At 45.5% G+C, this 23,391-nt stretch overlaps 1 protein-coding gene across 4 annotated transcripts in view; it reads right to left on the bottom strand.

Moving 5' to 3' along the window:
* The window catches only part of PDE8A (phosphodiesterase 8A), a 182,263-nt gene that overhangs the window by 1,332 nt on the left and 157,540 nt on the right, over positions 1-23,391 (bottom strand). For 2 of the 4 annotated variants that reach the window (XM_081170012.1, XM_081170011.1), the window contains exons 12-22: positions 22,609-22,686; positions 21,249-21,319; positions 19,683-19,847; positions 16,657-16,705; positions 15,236-15,371; positions 13,492-13,690; positions 9,890-10,107; positions 8,903-9,035; positions 4,457-4,624; positions 3,564-3,693; positions 548-2,910 (exon numbers count right to left, since the gene is read on the bottom strand). In XM_081170012.1, the coding sequence (XP_081026138.1) occupies positions 2,804-2,910; positions 3,564-3,693; positions 4,457-4,624; positions 8,903-9,035; positions 9,890-10,107; positions 13,492-13,690; positions 15,236-15,371; positions 16,657-16,705; positions 19,683-19,847; positions 21,249-21,319; positions 22,609-22,686 (1,454 nt within the window). In that variant the 3' untranslated portion in view covers positions 548-2,803. Of the gene's footprint in view, positions 1-547; positions 2,911-3,563; positions 3,694-4,456; positions 4,625-8,902; positions 9,036-9,889; positions 10,108-13,491; positions 13,691-15,235; positions 15,372-16,656; positions 16,706-19,682; positions 19,848-21,248; positions 21,320-22,608; positions 22,687-23,391 lie in introns of those variants that run through there. The other 2 variants (XM_081170013.1, XM_081170014.1) reach the window with 1 other exon arrangement.

Here is a 23,391-nt window from a genome sequence, read left to right as displayed (position 1 = left end):
AGAGGAATAAGATTCCGGCGAGGGGTGTAACTGGGACTGGGACACTGGAGCAAGCTGGGGTTTGGGAGAGGTTGGTGTTGGAAGTATTTACAGGGTGACGGAGGATGACGAGGGGCTGGGGGCCAGTACACAGGAATCAGAGCACCAGTCCCCATCACCAGGGGGGTCCCTGTCTTCATGATCATGACAGGCTCTGGGGCAAAGGGAGCAGCAGGTGAGGCAATCCAGAAGGCTGAAGCAGCCAAGGGCCCACAACCCAGTTCCTTAGCTGGCCAGGTGGGAATCACTAGCTCTGTGATTCCTCAGCTAGAATAGGCTCAAAACAGGAGAAAGTCACATGTCTCCTCAACAACAGTTTAACAAGAAGGTACAGCAACTCGGGCTGTCAGTGGAACTTTTGCCATCGATGTCCCTACCATCTGTCAAGGCTATAATAAAAACTAGGTTGTGGGATATTGAACGCCGAGAACTAACAGTAGCAGCAGAGAAAACATGTTCCCCTCTTTATTTTCAACTTTCTTGGGCACATGAAACTAACCACAATTACCTTGAATTTCTGCTTAACCCTCAAGAAAGAAGGGCATTGTCGCTGGCCAGGTTTAATTCAAATCCATCAAACCTCCTTTGGGGACGGTTCTCCGGCAGGGTGGAAGGGGAAAGAACTTGCCCATGTGAAGACCACCTGGTGGAAACCACATACGGTTCTCAATTGTAAACTATATGCTGATCTCTGCCAGCAATTTCTAGATCAACTCTGTATCCCCAAATGGAAACCAGAGTCGGAAGTCATACATTTTCTATTACTGGGGAATGATCAGGAGCCCACCAAGTTAGTGGCTAAATATCTCTATTTGGTTTTTCGTCGTCAGAATACACTGCAGACATCTGATCTCCCTGGAGACCTAGAGATGTGACGATAGACTGCTCTGCCTCCTTTCTTCTAGCAAATGTTTTGCGCCACTGGGGAAGTGGAAATTCTGTACTGATTTGTTTTGGATGTTTGTATGTAATGCCAATAAAAGATTTGATGATGATGATGTCTCCTCAAGCCCAGATGCTGCAATCAGAATGCAAAGTAGAAAAGGCAGCAGAGCTGAGGCATTGTGTCTGCTCAACTGCCCATGTTGATAGGCCTTGACTTGGACGTTCCTGGACCTCCCCAGGGCTGTGCTTTGGCTTTGACTTTGGATTGTATCCTGACTGCTGGACTTTGCTACTTGGATTGGCCCTGAACCTCCTTTCCTGACCCTCACAGGCGTTGGGCTTTGGACTTCACTTGGGCGGATTGACCCTCAAACTTTGAACCTGGCATACTGACTTGCTGCCAGGTAGACCAGGGGTTCAGAACACCTGGAGATAACAGGGTTTGACCTATAATAATAATAATTTATCATTTATACCCCACCCATCTGGCTGGGTTCTCCCAGCCACTCTGGGCGGCTCCCAATAGAATATAAAAAACACGATGTCTGGGTGTTAAAACATTAAAAGCTTCCCTAAACAGGGCTGCCTTCAGATGTATTCCAAAAGTCAGAAGTTGTTTATTTCCTTGACATCTGGTGGGAGGGCATTCCACAGGGCGGGCGCCACCACCGAGAAGGCCCTTTGCCTGGTTCCCTGTAACCTCACTTCTCACAGGGAGGAAATCGCCAGAAGGCCCTCAGAGCTGGACCTCAGTGTCTGGGCTGAATGATGGGGGCACTTTGAGTCTGTTGCTTTTGGTTTTACTACTAAACCAGGGCTTTGAGGATCACTGTCCCAACTCCAGTGTTGGGGAGTTCCAGCTACAGTCACAGTACAAGTTATATGACCAATGTCATTTCGTTTGACGGCTCTCCAATAAGACCTTTGATAAAAACTTATTTTAATTAACATAAAATTGAACAATATTTCAACATACACATCTATCCTTACAGTGCAATAAAAATGTATCCTCATTGTACGGCGTTTTGTATTATGAAAATAAAATGCGTAACGAGTATGAATCATGTAAATCTGTAATGCATCTAAAGTTGGCTTTGGCTTTTAAAGTCTTTATAAATTCATAGAAAATATTGAACATCTAACAAAATAAATAAAACATATTTTAATCAAAGATGTCTAACGATCAGCTTCAAAAGATTTGCAGGTTGGGTGGGTTCGTTTGTTTACATTTGCTACTAAACTCATTTTAAAGAGACCTGGCTCTCAGTAGTGCTCAGAAGTGAATGATTGCGCCTTCTGCAATGCGAAAAAATAGAGCTATGTCCATTTTTCAGAAGTCCCCCCCAAAAAAATCCTTCATAAAGGGTTTGCATGTCAAATATTGTTCAATGTAACTGGGTTTTTTTTCTTCCTTTAAGTGCTCATTGAAAAGTATCCTCATAACTGTTGAGACATTACCACCGATGGAGACATTCACCTTCACTTGTAGATCCGATTAATGTGTTAAAATTGTCTCTTTTATGAGGAGGAGGCTATCTTCAAGCTTTGGAAATCTGGCATGAAGAGAATGCCAAAAATGTGAGACAAAACCAAAAAAAGGTTCGCTTTCAAACCCTCTTCAGTACAGACATCGCAGCAGTCCAGTGTAATTCAACTTGAAAGGCTCACTCAACACAGAGTCCCTAGGTGGGAGGTTTCCAAGAGTCCACTGCTGACCTCAAGACATTCTTAGAACGCTCAAGTTCTCCGAAGCTGTGTACAGGAAGGCCTTGCTGTAATACTGAAGAGACCCAAACAAATCCGAAAATGCATTCTCAAATGCAAGTTTGTAGGAACGCCTCCGGATGGGCAATGTTCACAGCACCAAGAGGCCCAGTTGCTATTCGGGGGGCGGTCGGAGGGTTCGTAGCTTCCTGTCATCCAGCCCCTTCCAGTATTTGAAGTTGTTGTCTAGATGCTGCAGCAGATTTGGAAGGTCTGCAAAGGCTGGAGGAGAAAGGAAACAAAGTGCTTACGTTCCTGCGTAATAAGACAGATGGGGAAGGTGTCTGTCAGGGAACTGCCATCAGTGCCGGAGGGAGAGAGCAAGATCCAGAGGGATTCCAGAGAGTGTCCCGGGATTGGGAGAGGCAGCCCATCTTCTGGGGAAGAGAATCAGCATAGCACCAGTGGAGAAGGGGGGCAGATGGGGGAAGCGGCGAGGCGGTCCCATGACTCCTTGCCGGGGACCAGCGGGGAGAGTAGAGCTCCTCCGCTGCCTACACCCTCCTTGCGCAGAAGGCTTCCGCGCAGGGAGAGTAGGAGGAGACTGGGCGTCAAAGAGCTTCTTTGCTCGAAGAAGTTCAAGAAACGCCCACTGACGGATTCTGCCAGCGATTGAGACAGCCACGGGTGAGTGGCTGTCTGGACAGAAAAGGTTCACTCAGGCAACCCAGCCAGGTGTTTGCACCGGCTTACGCACGAGCAACCCCTAGAACCACTACAGTGTCCAATGGCTCTGAGCACTGCATGCTAGAGGCCTCTTCTTTGGTTTCAATTAATTCACAGATTTTCAACACAGTCTTGTTATTCTAAGCAAATCTTAATAGTATTCTGGATTGCCTACTGAGCAGCTGTGAAGAGGATAAGAGGTTACTTACCATCCCAAGCATCAAACATGTCGGTGATGAAATAATCAATGAAGGATATTTGAGATTTGGGGATGCTACAAGTATTCCGGTCAAAAACAGGCATCACAACAGGCAACCCTTGCCTTTTCTCGTCATCTGTCTGAAAAACACCCCCCGCCCAAAAGAAACCCATTGTTATGACTGTTTTGTCTGTTATTGTTAATGAGCTCTCAACTTTTTATTATTTATTTATTTATTTATTTGAGCATTTATAATATGTTCTCTTGGCTAAAGAAATCAGCACCTGAAGCAGTATGAAAAATCAAGATTATTGCATAATCTTAGAAAGTTGCAGAATCTTAAGATGGGTTGTGGTTGTGACCTGGTCTGAGAGTACACATAGATTGACTGCTTTCATTTGGGGGTGATTTCAGAACATGGAGGATATTATACTGAGCTAGGGTCAGAAATGAAGGGGGAGAAAGACACATCCACCTCCACATACCCTTAACCTCCTATGAAAATCATGTATTGTGTATCAACATTCATTCATTCAATCAATCAATTTCTATGCCACTCACACGTGTCACAAAAAGGCTTTCATACAATAAATAATAACAGAGTAGAACATCACAATTGCAACACAAATTATATAAAACAATTAACAAATCATCCATAAAACAACCACCTTCTATAGAACACTATTAACTAAACAACTTAAAAATAGATTAAACAGCACAGCCACAAGAAAAGCCGTGTTATAAAGTTATTATAAAATTCACAAAGCATTACAGCACTCCTAATCCACAAAACGATATTGAAATTAACAAACTAACAACCAAAAACAAACTAAGCACTGTTGAATTTTCTCTCTCTCTCTTTTTCTCAGCTGAAATTTCTCCAGCTGGCCGTATCTCACCCACCTGTGCAAAATATTCCTCAGAGATGCGGCCTGCCCACTCGACACACTGCTCCAGGGGCCGACATGGGTTGGAAACATCAGCACACTTAATTAGCATGCGCTTGATCAGGATCCGGTTTTCGGGAGACGTGAGGACGGTTTTGATGGAATCGCTATCTCCGTTTGCACCCTTATCGAAAAGTTGACAAAAATGTACCATCAGCATCTGTGCAGGAACTTCAAAGGCATCACGTATAAACAAAGAATCTTGTGGGAACCTTAAACATGAACAGATTCATAGCAGCTTTAAAGGATCAAAATCTGCTTCGGATGCATGAACACACTTTCACACACATGAGTATTGAGGGACATGAACAGTAAGCTCAAGACGTCATGAAACTTTCAGGGAAGTTTTCAATGTTTGATGTATTGTGTTTTAATTTGTTGGACGCCACCCAGAGTGGCTGGGGCAACCCAGTCTGATGCATGGCATATAAACTATTATTATTAGTTTTAATTTATTTATTTCACAAGCTTGATATACTGCTTGATTGTAATTAAGGTAAAAAGGTAAAGGACCCCTGGACGGTTAAGTCCAGTCAAAGGCGACTATGGGGTTGCGGTGCTCATCTCACTTTCAGGCCAAGGGAGCCGGCGTTTGTCCACAGACAGCTTTCCGGGTGATGTGGCCAGCATGACTGAACCACTTCTGGTGCAACAGAACACCATGGCGGAAACCAGAGCGTACGGAAACGCCATTTACCTTCCCGCTGCTGCAGTGCCTATTTATCTACTTGCACTGGTGTGCTTTTGAACTGCTAGGTTGGCAGGAGCTGGCAGAGAGCAATGGGAGCTCACCCCATTGTGGGGATTTGAACTACCAACCTTCTGACCGGCAAGCCCAAGAGGCTCACTGGTTTAGACCACAGCGCCACCTGCATCCTTTGATTGTAATAAAACTCATGGTGGCTTAGATAATAAAATAGACAGTAGAAAACAACTATCTGAAACATTAAAAAAGTAAAAACATATGTTAAGAGTTATGTCAATCACTGTCAATCAAACATCTACCCTCCCCCGATCATCCAAACTTCATTTGCCAACTACTCCCCCCCCCCATATTTTCCCTCCCCTTTCATAAATTCAAATGGTTAAAGGATGGCTTTCACCCCTACTCTTATCCATGAAAGCTTATGGGGGGAAAGTGTGATTTCAAATAGAATCATAGAATCATAGAGTTGGAAGAGACCACAAGGGCCATCGAGTCCAACCCCCTGCCAAGCAGGAAACACCATCAGAGCACTCCTGACATATGGTTGTCAAGCCTCTGCTTAAAGACCTCCAAAGTAGGAGACTCCACCACACTCCTTGGCAGCAAATTCCACTGTCAAACAGCTCTTACTGTCAGGAAGTTCTTCCTAATGTTTAGGTGGAATCTTCTTTCTTGTAGTTTGGATCCATTGCTCCATGTCCGCTTCTCTGGAGCAGCAGAAAACAACCTTTCTCCCTCCTCTATGTGACATCCTTTTATATATTTGAACATGGCTATCATATTACCCCTTAACCTCCTCTTCTCCAGGCTAAACATGCCCAGCTCCCTTAGCCGTTCCTCATAAGGCATCGTTTCCAGGCCTTTGACCATTTTGGTTGCCCTCCTCTGGACACGTTCCAGTTTGTCAGTGTCCTTCTTGAACTGTGGTGCCCAGAACTGGACACAGTACTCCAGGTGAGGTCTGACCAGAGCAGAATACAGTGGCACTATTACTTCCCTTGATCTAGATGCTATACTCCTATTGATGCAGCCCAGAATTGCATTGGCTTTTTTAGCTGCTGCGTCACACTGTTGGCTCATGTCAAGTTTGTGGTCAACCAAGACTCCTAGATCCTTTTCACATGTACTGCTCTCAAGCCAGGTGTCACCCATCTTGTATTTATAAATGAAGCCAATGAGTATGGAATTAGGAAAGGCAGCTGTTTTTGGCCAATTTAGCCACTGAAAAAGTCTTTGATCCTGCGTGGAAGAGCCCAGCCATTCAGAGTCTGGCCCTCTGCGCGGCACTGCCATTTGATCAAGTTTCCAAATGGCGCTTCAATGGGACCCCCATTGTTCATCAAGGACCAACTGCTGAGATGACCAAAGGAACTGGGGCTTCAGTTCTCGTTGCGCTGACTTCAAAATACTTGGCCCTCATCCAACTTCTCGCTGAATGAATGGAAAGATTTCAAGGGAAGCTCAAAGGAGCCCTTTGTGAAGAAGCTAAAAACAGCCACCTCCTGCACAGTTGTGTACAAAGGGCAGCAGACTCGGAGGAAGCCTCCAACCCACAATGTAAAAGTAAACACATTAAGGGACGAGCAGAGTAGCCGGGGACTTCAGTTTCCAGCTTTTTCGTCCTTTAGTAGCACATATGTCCTTTTTAACTGCAAGGAGAAAGTGCTTTCCTTTGGTGGCGGGTGCACGGTGTTTGTGTGTGTGAGTTGTCAAACCACAACAAAACCAACCCATTGGAACTGGCAGGTTATTTGTTGGGAGGTGCCAAATCTCTGCTCTCAAAATCCCGAAACTGTTCCTCTCAACCGCTTTGCAAGGAAGACAGATGGAGGTGTGAATAAATGAAAAGGGCAACTGCAAAGCGAGGAGAGACCTAAAACGGCACTTATAAGAGAATGTGGTGCAGAAAATAAAATAAAACTTTTTTTTTAAAAAAAAAAAGCCACGAAAAACCCAGCAGCAAATGTGATTTATTTGCCCTTATCCAACGGCTGCGTCGTACCCTTACCCTTTTAAAATGTGTGCATACAAAAAAACGTTTTATATATGGAGGAAAGGTGAAACTTACAGCTCTCTCTAAAGGACAAGAGGCAACATGATGGAAGTGTGCAAAAATTATTCACGGCCCTGGAGGAAGAGAAGTTTTCCCCCCTCTCCCATGATACTAGAATTCAGGGATGTCCACTGAAGCTGAATGTTGGAAAATTCAGGGGACATAAAATAAAGCACTTCTTTATAGGGTGCATAGTTAAAACGATGAAATTACTGGTAGCCACCGACTTGGATGGCTTTAAAAGAGGGTTAGGCAGATTCATGGAGGAATAAGGCCATCGCTGGAGCTGTGGACTAAACCTCTAAGCCTCTTGGGCTTGCCGATCGGAAGGTCAGCGGTTCGAATTCCCACAACAGGGTGAGCTCCCGTTGCTCTGTCCGAGCTCCTGCCAACCTAGCAGTTCGAAAGCACACCAGCGCAAGTAGATAAATAGGTACCACTGTGGTGGGAAAGTAAACAGTGTTTCTGTGTGCTCTAGTTTCCATCACAGTGTTCTGTTGCGCCAGAAGCAGTTTAGTCCTGCTAGCCACATGATCCAGAAAGCTGCCTGTGGACAAACGCCGTCTCCCTTGGCCTGAAAGCGAGATGAGCGCCACAACCCCATAGTCACCTTTGACTGGACTTAACCATCCTTGGGTCCTTTACCTTTACCTACTAACCACAATGGCTATATTCCATCTCCACTGGCAGAGTATGTCTCTGAATCCCAGTTGTTGGGAATCTCAAAGAGAGGAAAAGCTGTTGTACTGAAGTCGTGCATCTTAGGCATCTGCCTGACCCCTGGGAGTAGAGGACGTCAGACCAGATGGGCCACCCAGCAGCCCCTTCTTTCTTAGGGAAAAGATCTCTTCTTACCAACAGGCTAGCTTTCCACAAGCTAATACATGGCCATTTAGATAAGGGCCATTCACAAACCTACTTCCAGGATGCTGGACTAGATGGGTCATTCAGCGGCAGTGTCCTTTTGCTCTCATGCCAAGAAGGGTGGGACAGGGGCGAAGCAATGGTGGGGGCATAACCCCGTGGGCATGGTTTTGAGTGGGGCGCAAACCACCTTCATTCTAGGATGCAGTAAAGTCCCCTGGAAACTGTACCAGTTCTCTCTCTCTCTCTCTCTCTCTCTCTCTCTCTCTCTCTCTCTCTCTCTTAAAAAACAACATTTGTTTTGCATAATAATACAGTGGTACCTTGGGTTAAGTACTTAATTCATTCTGGAGGTCCGTTCTTAACCTGAAACTGTTCTTAACCTGAAGCACCACTTTAGCTAATGGGGCCTCCTGCTGCTATCATGCCGCCGGAGCACGATTTCTGTTCTCATCCTGAAGCAAAGTTCTTAACCCGAGACACTATTTCTGGGTTAGCGGAGTCTGTAACCTGAAGCGTATGTAACCCGAGGTACCACTGTAATAATAATAATAATAATAATAATAATAATAATAATAATAATAATAATACACTGGCTCTTGGGCTAGAAATAGGGAAAATCCTGAAAGATGTATAGGAGAATGGATTTGCCTAGATGTCATTCTGCTCCTCAGGAAGCAGCGTGAAATTTGCAGGCCAATTAGCTCCCAAATTAAGTAATAAATTAACATCCACTTGCAGCTTTCGCATCTCCCTGCCTTCCCCGGAGAGCCTCTTACCCCGTTCTCTTCAAGCGCTGCCAGCGGCTTGTTGATGCTGTTGACAAACTTGTTGACGTGCTCAAAGTGCTTGGTCATTTCTGTGGCCAGGACCATGTCGATAATAGCCTGCCGGAGGGTTCGGTATTCATTCCTGCGTAAAGAAGGGACGTGTGGGATATGCATGGGCTCAAGGCCATCTTGTCTAGATTCTGACTGAAAAGGTTTCTGATTGGAAACTTGGGAACAATCCGAACAACACGCAGAGCTTTATAGTTTACTAGAGCTGTCAACCAATTAAAAAAATTTCAGTCTGTTAATCCTTTGCATTTTGAACCACTTAACCAACTGATTTGACTTTAAAAGGAACTGCATTCTAACTAATTCTCCGGATAGTTTTTTTATTTTTAAACCCTATTTCAACAACAGAACCAGAACAACAGCGCCAGTAATTCAAATTCAAATGCTCCTGAAATTGACCCCTTTTGATCCATCCACTAGAATTTTAGTGGATGACTCGAAAACTATAAAATTGATAAATCTAAAACTAAATTTTGCTGCTTAAATGTGAGCTATCAATGAAGGAGACTTCTCAAGGCTACAGAACTCCAGAATATGTGTGAATGCCTCTCTCGCCATATCAAATTTTCCTTGCATGTGGGAAGTTAGCACATGGGGAGAACCCTTTTCCTGGTGTTCTAGCTTTCCACATGCAGGCAAGGGTGGCAGTGTTTTTCACTGGGAAAATATGTGATCCCCACCTTCATTAGGGAGTGGCATAGCCCCTAAAGGTCTGTACCCAAGTGCTTTTCCTGACCATCTGAATCAGCCCTTAGGTTTATGAGATCTTAGCGAGCTGTTTCACAACCCTTCCTAGTAGACCTCCAATATGTACATCACCCTACAATGCCATTTTTTGTCTGGTGCGTTTCCTTTTCGAAAACATCACTTCAAGGTATGTAGAGACTATAGCCTAAGCCAGGCAGATCCCCCGTTTTGAAAACTCACCTCTCCATGTTTTTAAAAATATTGCATTTATCGTCCCGTGTGGTGATCTGGAAGGCCAAGGCGGCATGATGGCTCTCCAACACTGCTGTGTCGTTGTACAAAATGGCCAGCTCACTTCCTGCATTGCACAGGAAGGAATTTGTTCGGCCCGGATGATCCACGTCATGAACAGTGGCAGCAATCAGAGCAGCAACTTCATCAATGGGATCCAAGGTTTGCTGGGGGGGGGGGGGGAGGAAGACAAAGATGAGAAGGATGTTTAGTAAGGTTCCCAAGAGACCACTGGGCTTATCCTGCATCTAGAATGAATGTTTCTACTTTTATGTCAAACTCTCCCAGCTTGCAGAAAGCTAAGTCGTAGGGGAAATGCTTACTTCTAACCGACTTAGCCTTTCCACACAAGGCTGTTTAGAAGAGATTTAGTCATTGACAAACTGGAACGTGTCCAGAGGAGGGCAACCAAAATGGTCAAAGGTCTGGAAACGATGCCTTATGAGGAACAGCTAAGGGAGCTGGGCATGTTTAGCCTGGAGAAGAGGCGGTTAAGGGGTGATATGATAGCCATGTTCAAATATATAAAAGGATGTCACATAGAGGAGGGAGAAAGGTTGTTTTCTGCTGCTCCAGAGAAGCGGACATGGAGCAATGGATCCAAACTACAAGAAAGAAGATTCCACCTAAACATTAGGAAGAACTTCCTGACAGTAAGAGCTGTTCGACAGTGGAATTTGCTGCCAAGGAGTGTGGTGGAGTCTCCTACTTTGGAGGTCTTTAAGCAGAGGCTTGACAACCATATGTCAGGAGTGCTCTGATGGTGTTTCCTGCTTGGCAGGGGGTTGGACTCGATGGCCCTTGTGGTCTATTCCAACTCTATGATTCTATGATTGCTTCCCCCCCAAAATCCTAGAAACTTTAGTTTGCTAAGGGTGCTGAGAGTTATCAGGAGACCCCTTTCCCCCCTCACAGAGCTACGGTTCCTAAAGTTCCTTGGGAAGAGGGGCTGGTTGCTAAACCACTCTGAGAAATGTAGCTCTCAGACCTTCCACCTGTCCCTATTTTCCAGGGACAGTCCAGGATTTATAGAAGCTGTCCCAGTTTCTGATTTGATCCCAGAATGTCCCACTTTTCTTTAAAAAGGTAAAGGGACCCCTGACCATTAGGTCCAGTTGTGGCCGACTCTGCTCATCTCGCTTTACTGGCCGAGGGAGCCGGCGTACAGCTTCCGGGTCATGTGGCCAGCATGACTGAGCCACTTCTGGCAAACCAGAGCAGCACATGGAAATGCTGTTTACCTTCCCGCCAGAGCAGTACCTACAGTGGTACCTCAGGTTACTTAATTTGTTCCGATTCGAACCGCCAAACTTCTGATCGGCAAGCCCTAGGCTCTGTGGTTTAACCCACAGCACCACCCGCATCCCTGCCCATGAGCTAGGATGGCATTAAAAGAGATTTGGACAAATTGATGGAAGATAGGGCTGTTTGTGGCTCCTAACTGCATAGCTATGCTCTTCCTCCACTGTCAGAGGCAGTATCCCTCTGTCTGCCTGTTGGTGGAAACCACAAGAGGGGAGAGTGTTCATGTGGCAGGTCCTGCTTGCAGGTTTCCCATAGGCATCCTAGTGGTTGCTGTGAGGACAGATTGCTGGATTAGATGGGCCAATAGCCTCCTCCAACATGCTCCTCTGGTGTTCTTACAGTGTCAAAACCATGTCAAAAGCTATAACAAAGGCAGCATTTTTTCATCTCCACCAAGCTAAGCAGTTGGCTCCTTACCTCTCTCACCCTGACCTAGCCACTGTGATCCACACGACGGTCACCTCCAGACTTGACTATTATAACTCGCTCTACGTGGGGCTGCCCTTGAGACTGACCCAGAAACTCCAGCGGGTGCAGAATGCTGCAGCAAGACTCATTATGGGGTCCTCGCCACGGGATCACATTCACCCGGTGCTATACCAGCTGCACTGGCTCCCAGTGGAGGATCACGTCTAAGGTACTGGTTTACCTTTAAAGCCCTATACGGCCTAGGACCCTCGTACCTACGGGACTGCCTCTCCTAGTATGCCCCGCGGAGGACCTTACGGTCTGCAAATAAAAATATTTTGGAGGTCCTGGACCACAGAGAGGTTAGGCTGGCCTCAACCAGAGCCAGGGCTTTTTTGGCTGTGGCCCCGATCTGGTGGAACGCTCTGTCACAAGAGACTAGGGCCCTGCGGGACTTGACATCCTTCCGCAGGGCCTGCAAGACAGAGCTGTTCCACCAGGCCTTTGGCCAAGGCACAGTCCGATCCCCTTCTTTGGTGATCCTCGTAGATCTCTGGCCCCGTGGTTGCCATTTGATTTTGAATTGATTTTAGAATATTGATTTTAGAATGCTGTGTTACTTTTATTGCTGTTAGCCGCTCTGAGCCTGGCTTCGGCTGGGGAGGGCGGGATATAAATGAAAAAATTATTATTATTATTATTATTATTATTATTATTATTATTATTATTATGAAGAACGCAAGCTGTCTAGTGTGCATGTGTGCATACGTATGTGAATTATGCAACACTGGGGCTTTGCATGTCAAAGTTGGTATCTCCAATCAGAAGAACCAAATAACAGATGATGGGGAGGCCCCTTCTCAGCCCGAGACCCTAGAGAGTCACTACCAGCCGATTCTGAGCTAGGTGCACAAACTGGTCTGGTCTCTTCTTGTAATGGACTGGTTGGGTGCAGAGCAGTGGAAGAAGGCACTAGCTGGGGAACCCCCAAGGGAAGAAGGCTTCGGGGACTGGTGGTAGGACCACAATGCGTGATCCGAGGGAGCAGCCTGGAAAGAGGAGGTGTCAGAAGCTGAAGATGCAACAGGGTTTAGTGAGCGGGAAGAGGCTGTGGCAGAGGGCAGCCCAGACTCAGAGGCTAGGAGAGGAGCGAGGCTAGGAGACAGAGATAAGACAGGCCGCTGAAGAGTCCAGGGAGTCTTCCCCTCTTGCTGCAACCAGCTCCTCTCCCTGCTGGTCTCCCAGAACATGCAGAGCAGAGAAAACGAAGAGAGCAGAGCAACAAGATACAAGACGAAGGAGCCTCAGGTTGCTAAGGAAGGACCTGGGAAAGGAGGAGTCTTACGAGAGCAGAGGGAAGGCAGTTCTCGCAACTGCCTCATTGGGGCAAGACCCACTGGGAAGGGTTGCTGTGACCACCAGGACTGAGCTGTTTTGTTTCTTTGAATAAGGAGTTAACTTTGCTGATATTGGATGCTTTATTGTTGACCTACACCAGACTCCAGCGTCTGATGGTTTCCTATCAGTGAAGACTGGCACATCAGGGCAAGTGGGGTGCTGCCCCACCAACCTCAATCTGCTCCCCACACCTGCTTGTCTTCTGACTTACATCTAGCCCGGGGTGGTGGCTCTGCCTGTCAGCTGCCTTCTCCTTACGTCTTCCCTTGTGGAAGTCGGGATGGAGGGGAAACTGGAATTAGATAGCTCTGCCTCTGTCTGTTGTTAGCTCTGCCTCCGCCTACGGGTGGGTTGCCTGCCTTCCGCCCCACCAGCCCCATGGTCACCAGCCACCACTGCTCCCCCTTCCTTCCACCTCTCTCCTGAGAACCTGTCCTTACTTTGACCCTTTCCTTGGAAAGGAAATAGGCCGTGGCGTGCAGCACATCAGCAGAGTGAGTCGAGTTGTGGTAGGAGTTGGACGAATGATAGTTGGCTTCGATGACTTGCAGCCATGATCGCAGGGTCGACTCTGAGCAATTGAGGAACTCGCAGATCCGAAAGCGGGCAAACATTTTGAGACCAAGGTAAACTAAAGGCCTGAAGGGGTGGGGTGGGAAGAGAAACAGAAAGAAAGAAGATCAACGAAATTGCCCTGAAAGGAGAATGGCCGTCAACATTATCAGAATGGTAAAAGCTGGGGATGGTAACATAAAGAGAACCCTGCAGGATCAGGCTGATGGCCTGTCTACTCTCAAGGATCCTGTTCCCAAAGTGGCCAATGAGACACCTTAAAGCAGGATCTGAGCAAAAGAGCATTCTTCTGACTTGTGATTCCCCAACAGCTGCTATTCAGGCTGTGAGAAGTGAAATCAGAACACGAGAGCAGCCTCTGTCCAGCTGTTGTCTAAAGGCAGAAATAGCCAGAGAACTATTGCTGTTCATGTACATTTTATTCAGACGTGGGGAAGACTGTCTTAGTTTTCCTGACTGTAATATTAGGGCTTCCGTCTTGTTTTCTCACATTCCTTACCCATTGCAGTACCTGTTCTGTTGTGGAACTGCAGCTTTTTGAATGAGATACCAGCATGATGCACGAAATTTCACTGATAGCAGTGGGTGCGCTGCAAAACAGCAATGGATGTCACTGGACAATGTCGCTATTCTCCTGTGTTTTCTGCACATGTGTGTTTCTGTTCCTCCATGAAAACAGCAGGAAAAAACTACATGCTGGTATAATGCCCCAAATTTCATCACTTTACTCCTGTAATTTTCCAGGTTGAGGGGGCTACAAATGGATTTTTTCTGGAATCCAGTGATATGGAAATGAGTGCTAAACACGCACTACATTTCACAAGTTTTCCAGAAGTGGCTTTTACATCATGTGAAAACTGAAATATAATGCAGACATGAACAGTTAGGGAGGTGTTGGAGAAATGGAATAAGTTGCTGCATGAATACAGTCTTAGTCTCAAAAATAATGCAACTATCTTGAAATAAAACTTCCATTGCGCTACGACTGGCAAAGGGCTTATAAATGAAACTTTAGGGTAGGCACTAACTACTAAGGTCCTGCAGGCTAAATCTGGCCTATAGGATGCTATCAGATAGCCCTGGGTCAAGCGCTGAGCTCCCATTAAGCAGAGTGAGATTGCCTGCCTCAGCTGGAAAATCTTAAACACTGTAAAAAGTTTATTGCTGTATTCCTGCCACCAGGGTGAACTAGGGAGATGCCAGCTTGGATTTCTGCCTCAAGCGCCAGAGCATCTTGGGCAGCCTCAGCCTTTGACAACATATCTCTAGCACATTAAATTAAGCCAAGGCAGGAAGTGTCTATTCTGGATGGGAAACAGAGGAAAAACAGGGTCTCAGCACAGCAAATGTTCTCCCCTTACTTCTTTGGGACTAGGTTGGCCAGGGTTTTAAAAGTCACATCGAGCATCACTTTTTTATGTTTCAGATTACTTATTTTCAGACTGCAAAGCAGTTTAGAACAGTGTTTCCCACACTTGGGTCCCACAATCCCCATCAACCATGACCACTGGTCCTGCCAACTAGGGATGATAGAAGTTGTAGTTCAAAAACAGCTGGAGACCCAAGTTTGGGAAACACTGTTCTTTTTGTTTTACTTGCTTGACAACAAACCTTTTATGGGTTGCTGCTTCCAATTCAAAGATGTTGAAGTCCCAGTATTCCTCGTTTTCCATTGCTTCTGCTATCCTTGGTGGTATGTCATTAAGGGAGATGGGCGAAATTAAACTGCCTGGGACCTGATGAGTTTCTATGGGAGAAAACAAGACAGTGGGAGGAAATTATAAAGCATGAACTGGCCTCTGGCATCAGCTTGGGGATCAAAGGCTGCACCTCCTACTTCCTATAAATAAATGAAAAAACCCTGAGAGAAAGAGGAAGGCAAACTTGACCCCATCCAACAAACAGAGAAGGCACATCTGCAGGGAACTCTGCTCCCTCCACCCTCCAGCTGCTGGCTGTCTTCAGACCACAGAGTTGACAGGAAGCAACCTCTGTATCTGTCTGTCAGCCAGAAGAGCTCAGGACTGCGAGGTTTTCAGGGGCTGCCAACTATTTCTGGACCTCTGAGCACAACTGGTTTTTTGGAGTGAGTGTCGTGAGCTCCAACCCCTCTGAGAATTTCCCTCTGTGTTTCCCTAGATCAGCTCCCTGCAACCCAACCCCGCCAAGAGACAGAAACAGATAGTGCGCACAAATCCCACTTTTCCAATGGGTCTGGGTAAAAATCACATAAGAGTTGAAAGAGGAAGTGGGAAAGAGTGTCCCTCTTGCAACTTCCTTCTCTATGTATTTTTCAAGGGAGAAGGGGGAAGGGAGTGGAGATCTAAGAGCCCATGTGGGCAGCAGGGGAAGATTACAAGGCAGCCACAACATTCAGGGGCACCATGTTGGCAGCCCCTGGTGTATACTTTGTAAACAGCTGAGATTATGCAACCCTCAAAAATGGGTGCCTTTCAAGTTTTGTCTCCTATCTACAGATTGTGAGCCTGCAAATCACTTTTAATCTCAGCACAGGTGCTTCAGAAGTAATGAATGAATGAATAAACCAATACAGATTTAACTGATAAAGCGTCCATAGGCTTTCTGGAATAAGCTCATTGTGTGCAACCACTTCCCTAATTGTTAGTTATAGCAGTAATTGCACAGTCATACCTCGAGTTGAATGTCCTTCAGGTTGAGCGCTTTCGGGTTGCGCTCCGCGGCAATCCGGAAGTAACGGAGTGCGTTATTTCTGGGTTTTGCCGCTCGCGCATGCGCAGATGCTCAAAATGACATCACACGCATGCGCGGAAGTGGCAAAACACGACCTGCGCACGTGCCATTGCGTCTTACGTTCCATTCAGGCTGTGAACGGGGCTCCGGAACGGATCCCGTTTGCATCCCGAGGTACCACTGTACAATAAACTACACAAATTCTTTGTTTAAAATAATATTTGGTTGTATTTTATAAAAGTTTATAAAATGTATTTTATAAAAGTCACCAATTCTAGAACAGATAAAGAAAATGCATACTTTGCGATGAGAAGACTTACGTTTTGCTGATAATATATACTCATTCCCTGATAATCTTCGTAGGCCATCCTATTTAAGAAAGAGTTGAAAACAGCAAATGGGGGGGAATTATTATATATAAATTTACTGTTCCAGATGCACATGGGGAAGAAAGTGCTTGGAGTACTAGGTTATATTCCATCTTAGCCCTACTCAGAGTAGATCCAATGAAATAAGTAGACATGACCTCAATTTTAATGGAGCTATTTTGTGTAAACCTTTGTCGGATGCAACCCATGGAGTGGAGCAGTCATTCTGGCTGAATTGGCCATATTTCACTGGTCCTAAAAGAGGTATGCTCATCATCAGTTGACTTATGGGTACAATATAAGATGCTGGGGAGGGAGGAAGCTGAATTTATGAGATCTGCACTTTCTGAAACAATATGAGAGCCAAAACACAGCCATCTTTCGAAATTCAGACTTATCCAGATTTTGCAAGGGAGTTCTCCAACCACACAATGTTTAGAAAAATGCATGTATTAGGGGAAAGTGTGCATTAAAAATGAACGTATTAGTGAAAAAGACATACAAAAATGCTTTACATTAGGAGAAATTGCTTGCAAAGATGCAGACATTAGTCAAAACTGCATACAAGAATGTGTCCATTAGGAGAAATTTGTGCTAAAATGTTGAAGGCATGAGGATTTTTTTTTCAAAAAGTGGCTGCGGAATGTAGAGAACTAAATTGAAGACAGGGAAAAATGAGGAACCAAGAGAACCCAAATGGTCAGATCCTTCCATCCCTAATGTTGAATTTAAGCTTTAAAGCTGCAAACGGACTTAGCCATGCTTAGGTAAAGGTAAAGGACCCAAGGATGGTTAAGTCCAGTCAAAGGCGACTATGGGGTTGCAGCACTCATCTCGCTTTCAGGCCGAGGGAGACGGTGTTCGTCCACAGACAGCTTTCTGTGTCATGTGGCCAGAAGGGCTAAACCACTTCTGGTGAAACGGAACACTGTGATGGAAACTAGAGTGCACGGAAATGCCGTTTTACCTTCCCGCTGCAGTGGTACCTATTTATCTACTTGCACTGGTGTACTTTCAAACTGCTAGGTTGGCAGGAGTTGGGACAGAGCAATGGGAGTTCACCCCATCATGGGGATTCGAACCACCGACCTTCTGATCAGCAAGCCCAAGAGGCTCAGTGGTTCAGACCACAGCGCTGCCATGCTTACTGAAACAACGCCTTCTCCCCAGAGTCACACTGTGGCTCAAGGAGCTTGGCCCTTGTGTGAAATTCCTGACAGCGGGACTGGGCAAGGGATGAGGCAGCCTAGAAACTAGCATTGTGGTTTGAACCCCACCAGATGAGTTGCTTCTGCACTCTAGGCCCACTGAAATCACTGGGGCTTTTATGCGTCGTGACTAACACAAGCCCCATCGATTTCAAAGGGACCTTAACGACACGTGCACCCAACCTTCAGACTTCAAGCTGAGTGCAAAGGTAATACACTCAAGCTGCAGGACGCTGCAGCTGGTCTGTCTGCATCTGGCTTCTATTTTAAGAACAATAAATCAATTAGTCTGGAGCGTTGTGACTTAAGAGGGGACAGCTGCCTGGCTCTTAACAGCTGCTTGACACTTCCTCCAAAAGCACATGACTGCAAAACAAAGCTCTTGTGCACCTTCCAGAATCAACAAGGGGGGTAGACTTGATCCACCACCATGAAAAACAGTTTCTTGAGCACTTTGTTATCCATTAACACACTTAACATGAATGCACTCCTCACTCACTGAAAGCCAGTCCTCTCTCTTATGAAACCCTTGTTTCACTAGAGAAGCCTGCGAAATTCAATCTTAGCGCATTCTGGTGTGAGCTGACGTAATTCTTTGTGCGCACCCCAACACCCCAAGACTAACAGTGCAGGTTGGAACCAAAGCTGCAAACCCAGCCCCACTTACTTGGGAGAAAGCCCCACTGAATTCAGTAGGTTTTACTTCTGAGGAGACATGCTTGACATTGTTACCCACCGGCTTTCACACTTCCTTAATCTTTGGACACAGTCCTCAGCTCAAATAACGTATCAAAACACATTTCAAAACGCATTTTTCCAGAGAAAATTCATCAAGAAATGTGTATTTTATGAGAAGATGTGTTCAAAAAGAAATCTTCAAACGCAACTTTACATGCATGTTGTTTTTTTAAAAAAATATATCAAAAATATCATGGATTAATGCAGAAACGGGACCCCACCAACTTACGTGTGAACACATTTGAAAAGAACCCATGCTAAAAAAATATTTATTCATTCACTGTGAGTTAAACTACAGAGCCTAGGACTTGCTGATCAGAAGGTCGGTGGTTCGAATCCCTGCCACGGGGTGAGCTCCCGTTGCACGGTCCCTGCTCCTGCCAACCTAGCAGTTTGAAAGCATGTCAAAGTACAAGTAGATAAATAGGTACCGCTCTGGCGGGAAGGTAAACGGCATTTCCGTGCGCTGCTCTGGTTCACCAGAAGCGGCTTAGTCATGCTGGCCACGTGACCCGGAAGCTGCACGCCGGCTCCCTCGGCCAATAAAGTGAGATGAGCGCCGCAACACCAGAGTCGGCCACAACTGGACCTAATGGTCAGGGGGCCCTTTACCTTTACTAACAACCAAACAATAAAGGATACATCTGCATTAAAAACTGAAACCCCATTTCACACCAGCTTAACTGTCATTACCTCCCCCAGAGAATCCTGGATACTGTAGTTTTGTGAGGTTGCTGGGTAATCTCCCCTAACCACGACCCGCCAAGCCACCTCCCCAAGGTTCCCTTGTGAGAAAGCCATGACAGTTAACCTGGTTAGGCTCTTCAGTCATGTGTTGGGCCTCACTGTCATGTGTTTTTTATCTGCCACGAATTTTATCTCTCATGACTGTCTTAGTTGAAGAAGTTCCAAAGGATTTCTGAGGCACCCCAGGGTTCCCCATAATATAATGTTTTTAAAAAAATAAAAAATACCATATCCCACCACACTTAAGGTTCAGACAACATTAATCAAGAAGCAGATTCTACTTACTGTCATCAAACCTCCAACAAGGTCACTCGTATGTGGGTCTTCATCTTTCGTCCCAAGTTGTGGAGAATACAATTCAGTGGTCCTCAAGATCTCAAGAACTCGATCTAAGGCTTCAGCAACCGGCATGGGACTACTTTCTTGTGCAGCATTGATAATATTTATTACCTAGGTTGAAGGAAAGATTTCAACAAGCAATTCAAGAAGTCAGATTTGACTGTCAAAAGCACAGGAACATAGGAAGCTGTGTTAGAGTCAGAGACGATTGGTCATCTAGCTCCATATTGGCTATAGTGACCTCATTCAGACGTAATGCTAAACTATGGTTTAGACAAGTATCCCTTCCCCCCAAAATGGAACCCTCTAGATGTTTTGGACTACAACTCCCATCAGCCCCAGTCAATATGGCCAATGGGCAGGGTTTATGAGAGCGGTAGTCCAAAATATATTGAGGTCATCACATTAGGGCATGCTGGTTTAGTTATTTGAATCAATCCCAGTGTTTTCTGCTCTCCTCTGATTCACCCACAAGATCAGAAACTTTCCCTTCCATTTTTAAATAACATCAGTTTAGCGTTATGCCAAAACTCAGACAAAGTGTGTTTCATCTTAATGATTGTTTGTCATAACGTCAGTTTTTGAAACCGACTTGTCTCATTAAACCAGTTAACCACATTGATCCATGTTTGTATAAATATTACAGCCAAAGTCCTTGCTTGTGGTCAGAAAATATTAGCGGTCAGCACAGCAGAAAACTGAGTTCTCACAAACTTGTGGTAACAAAAAATATAACTGCAAAAGTAGTTCATTTTGCACTTGTAATAGAAGACACGAGTGTGTGGCTCATGTAGGCTTGTTCTTGTCTGTAGCAAAAAAAAACCATGTGTCCTGGTCCTGGTCTTGGAGCTGGAGGAGAAGGAGGGGGAGTTCCAAGGCCATCCTTTGAATATCTGGATGAGGTGCTTGGCTCTGAGGTTGGTGCTGATTATCAGGGTGCACTGAAGGCTGGCAGTGGCCCACTGAAGACCACGTTCAGGGTCTCCTAACACTAAGTATGCCCACAGCCCCCTTCCCCAGAGTCTAAGGAACTGTGTGTCTCCTACATTATGGCGCTGGTCCAATGGTGCAGGCAGCGCACCAAGCTAGAGAGTAAAGGAGAAATGTCCACTTTCAGGCCAAAGGGTTGCCCTGAGCCTGCAGTTCTCCAACCAAGAGGACAGAGCATAAGAGAGATGTTTTGGAGAACAGAGGCTCAAAAGGCCTTAGTTCGCCTCCAGCCCTCAGAGCATGTTGCTCATTTGGAGCTGTCCTTGGTCCTGCAACTACAGGCCTGTTTTCCTCCATCATGCTACATGGGTTCATTGTCTGGACCAGGACAGGACACCATGGTTTCCTATTACTTCTGTGTGGCCTTTGGTTGCACATAGCAGAACATTTTCCCCATGTAAACCCATGCTAATATGTGGGGGGCCTGTGTAGGAGCATGGTAGTTTTGTAAGGGGAAAAGGCAAATTCCTAGGGGAAAATGAAGCCACTGGATCTCAATAAACTCAAACGGTAGTGTCTCACCTTGGTAATGGGTGCTTCAATAGTCATGGAATGTATTCTGGCCATAGAGGAATGCCTTCTCTGTGAACTGCCTATGCAGAATAAAGTGGAATAAAATTAGTGGACAATGTTAACCTATCACAAGCTTCTTCTTCTTTGAACCAGAAGGTCTCCAAAGCAGCTTACATGCAATAGAAACAATATTAACATATTATTAACATTTAGCATCAAAGGCACATAAAGTACATAACACACACACACACCCAGCAACCTACAGCATAAAAGCTTGTATGTTTTACTGCCTTCCTCAAAGAGGCTGCATTGAGATGTCATGATAACCCAATTTTTCCATTTTCTTCAACATATATATTATTATTTTTTCAAAATTAGATGATCATGTTTCACAGGAACTGAAAAAATGAGGTGAGAGGGGGGAAATGAGAGAACTTGAAGCTCACAAACAGAATGTTTGTTTTGGGTATAAAGGTGCCAAATTTATAAAGCAATTACAAATATTTTAAATATCTGAAGGATCATATTCTCCCCACACCCTTCTCTCTTCGCAGGCACATTTAAGGGGAATGTGGGAGAGGGCCTTCTCAGTGGCTCCTCCCAGACTTCGGAACTCCCTTCTCCGAGAGGCCAGACTGGCTCCCTCCTTGCTGTCCTTCCACCAGCAGGCGGAAGACTGTTGTATTCTGGCAGGCTTTGTGGGAACTGACTGCTTTTAAGGAAAGGGCTCTTTTCTGTATTTTCCCCCTTCTGCATGTTAACAGATATGGTCTTATGTTGTTTCCATTCCATAAACAGTTTAACCCCTTTTTAATATTTTTATAAGTTTTTTTTAAGCTATGGCTCTTTTCTCTGTATTTGCTTTAATTTTTCTGAGCTGTCATGAATCCTGGTTCTGGGGTGGTTTGAGTGTGGTGCTGGTAACGGTAAGGTTCAATCCCTGTATGGGAAAGCTGCGTATTCCTGCACTGCAGGGGGTTGGACTAGATGACCCTTGGGATCCCTTCCAACTCAACAATTCTATGATATAGTGGGATATAAACAAATAAAATAATATTAATACCAATAATGACAAATGGGACCTGCAATAAAAGTTTGCATTTGGTTCCACTTGCTCCATTCCATTTTGTGCCCCCTCTGTTGTATTTCTTCCTGCAAGCAGCCAGTAAGGAGACTGAATTGGGCTGTTGTTGGGGTTTCTCTTACCCAAAAGATCCCCTCCCCAGATGTTACTGTACTTCTGCAAACCTTGGGGTTCTCTCAAGCTTGTTGAGACTCCTCTTTTCTACGGGGGTGGTTCAGTTTTGGCTACATAAGCAACGGCACGATCCTCCCGCACATTGGAAACAGATGGGCTCATGTAACATACCATCACTGCCCCGAGAAGTGGTTGATCTGACATCTAAAGAGCCTTTCCGCCTGTCTTTGTGCCTGCAGCTCTGGATATCTGTAGAGGCAAGAAATTGCAGCTGTGAAAAAGGACGTCCCCATTTAGGAAGGTGAGAGAGCCTTCTCAGATGATGATGATGATGATGATAATGATAATAAAATCATTTATACCCCACCCATCTGGCAGAGTTTCCCCAGCCACTCTGGGCGGCTTCCAACAGAATATTAAAAATACATCAAAACATCAGTCATTTAAAACTTCCCTAAACAGGGCTGCCTTCAGATGTCTTCCAAAAGTCAGATAGTTGTTTATTTCTTTGACATTTGATGGGAGGGCGTTCCACAGGGCGGGTGCCACTACCAAGAATGCCCTCTGCCTGGTTCCCTGTAACTTTGCTTCTTGCAGTGAGTGAACCACCGGAAGGCCCTAGGCGCTGGACCTCAGTGTCCGGGCTGAATGATGGGGATGGAGACACTCCTTCAGGTACACTGGGCTGAGGCCATTTAGGGCTTTAAAGGTCAGCACCAACACTTTGAATTGTGCTCGGAAACGTACTGCTCTCAAGCGCTGGAACTCCTTGCCAAGGAAGAACTGCCTAGCCCCTACTTCAAACCGTATTCTGGGATGCCTCAATGTTACTCCCAACAACAGTTAACGATAAATCAATAAATCCAATTGGTGACAGTCAGCTGAACTTTGACAGGGAGCAAAATCTGCTGTTTTGTTCTACCTCAACGCTATAGCAAGTTGTGCCTTGTGGAT

Source organism: Podarcis bocagei, assembly GCF_964188305.1.
Source record: "Podarcis bocagei genome assembly, chromosome: 14".
In the NCBI taxonomy this organism is placed as follows: Eukaryota; Metazoa; Chordata; class Lepidosauria; order Squamata; family Lacertidae; genus Podarcis; species Podarcis bocagei.
This window is presented reverse-complemented; position numbering and strand designations above follow the sequence as displayed.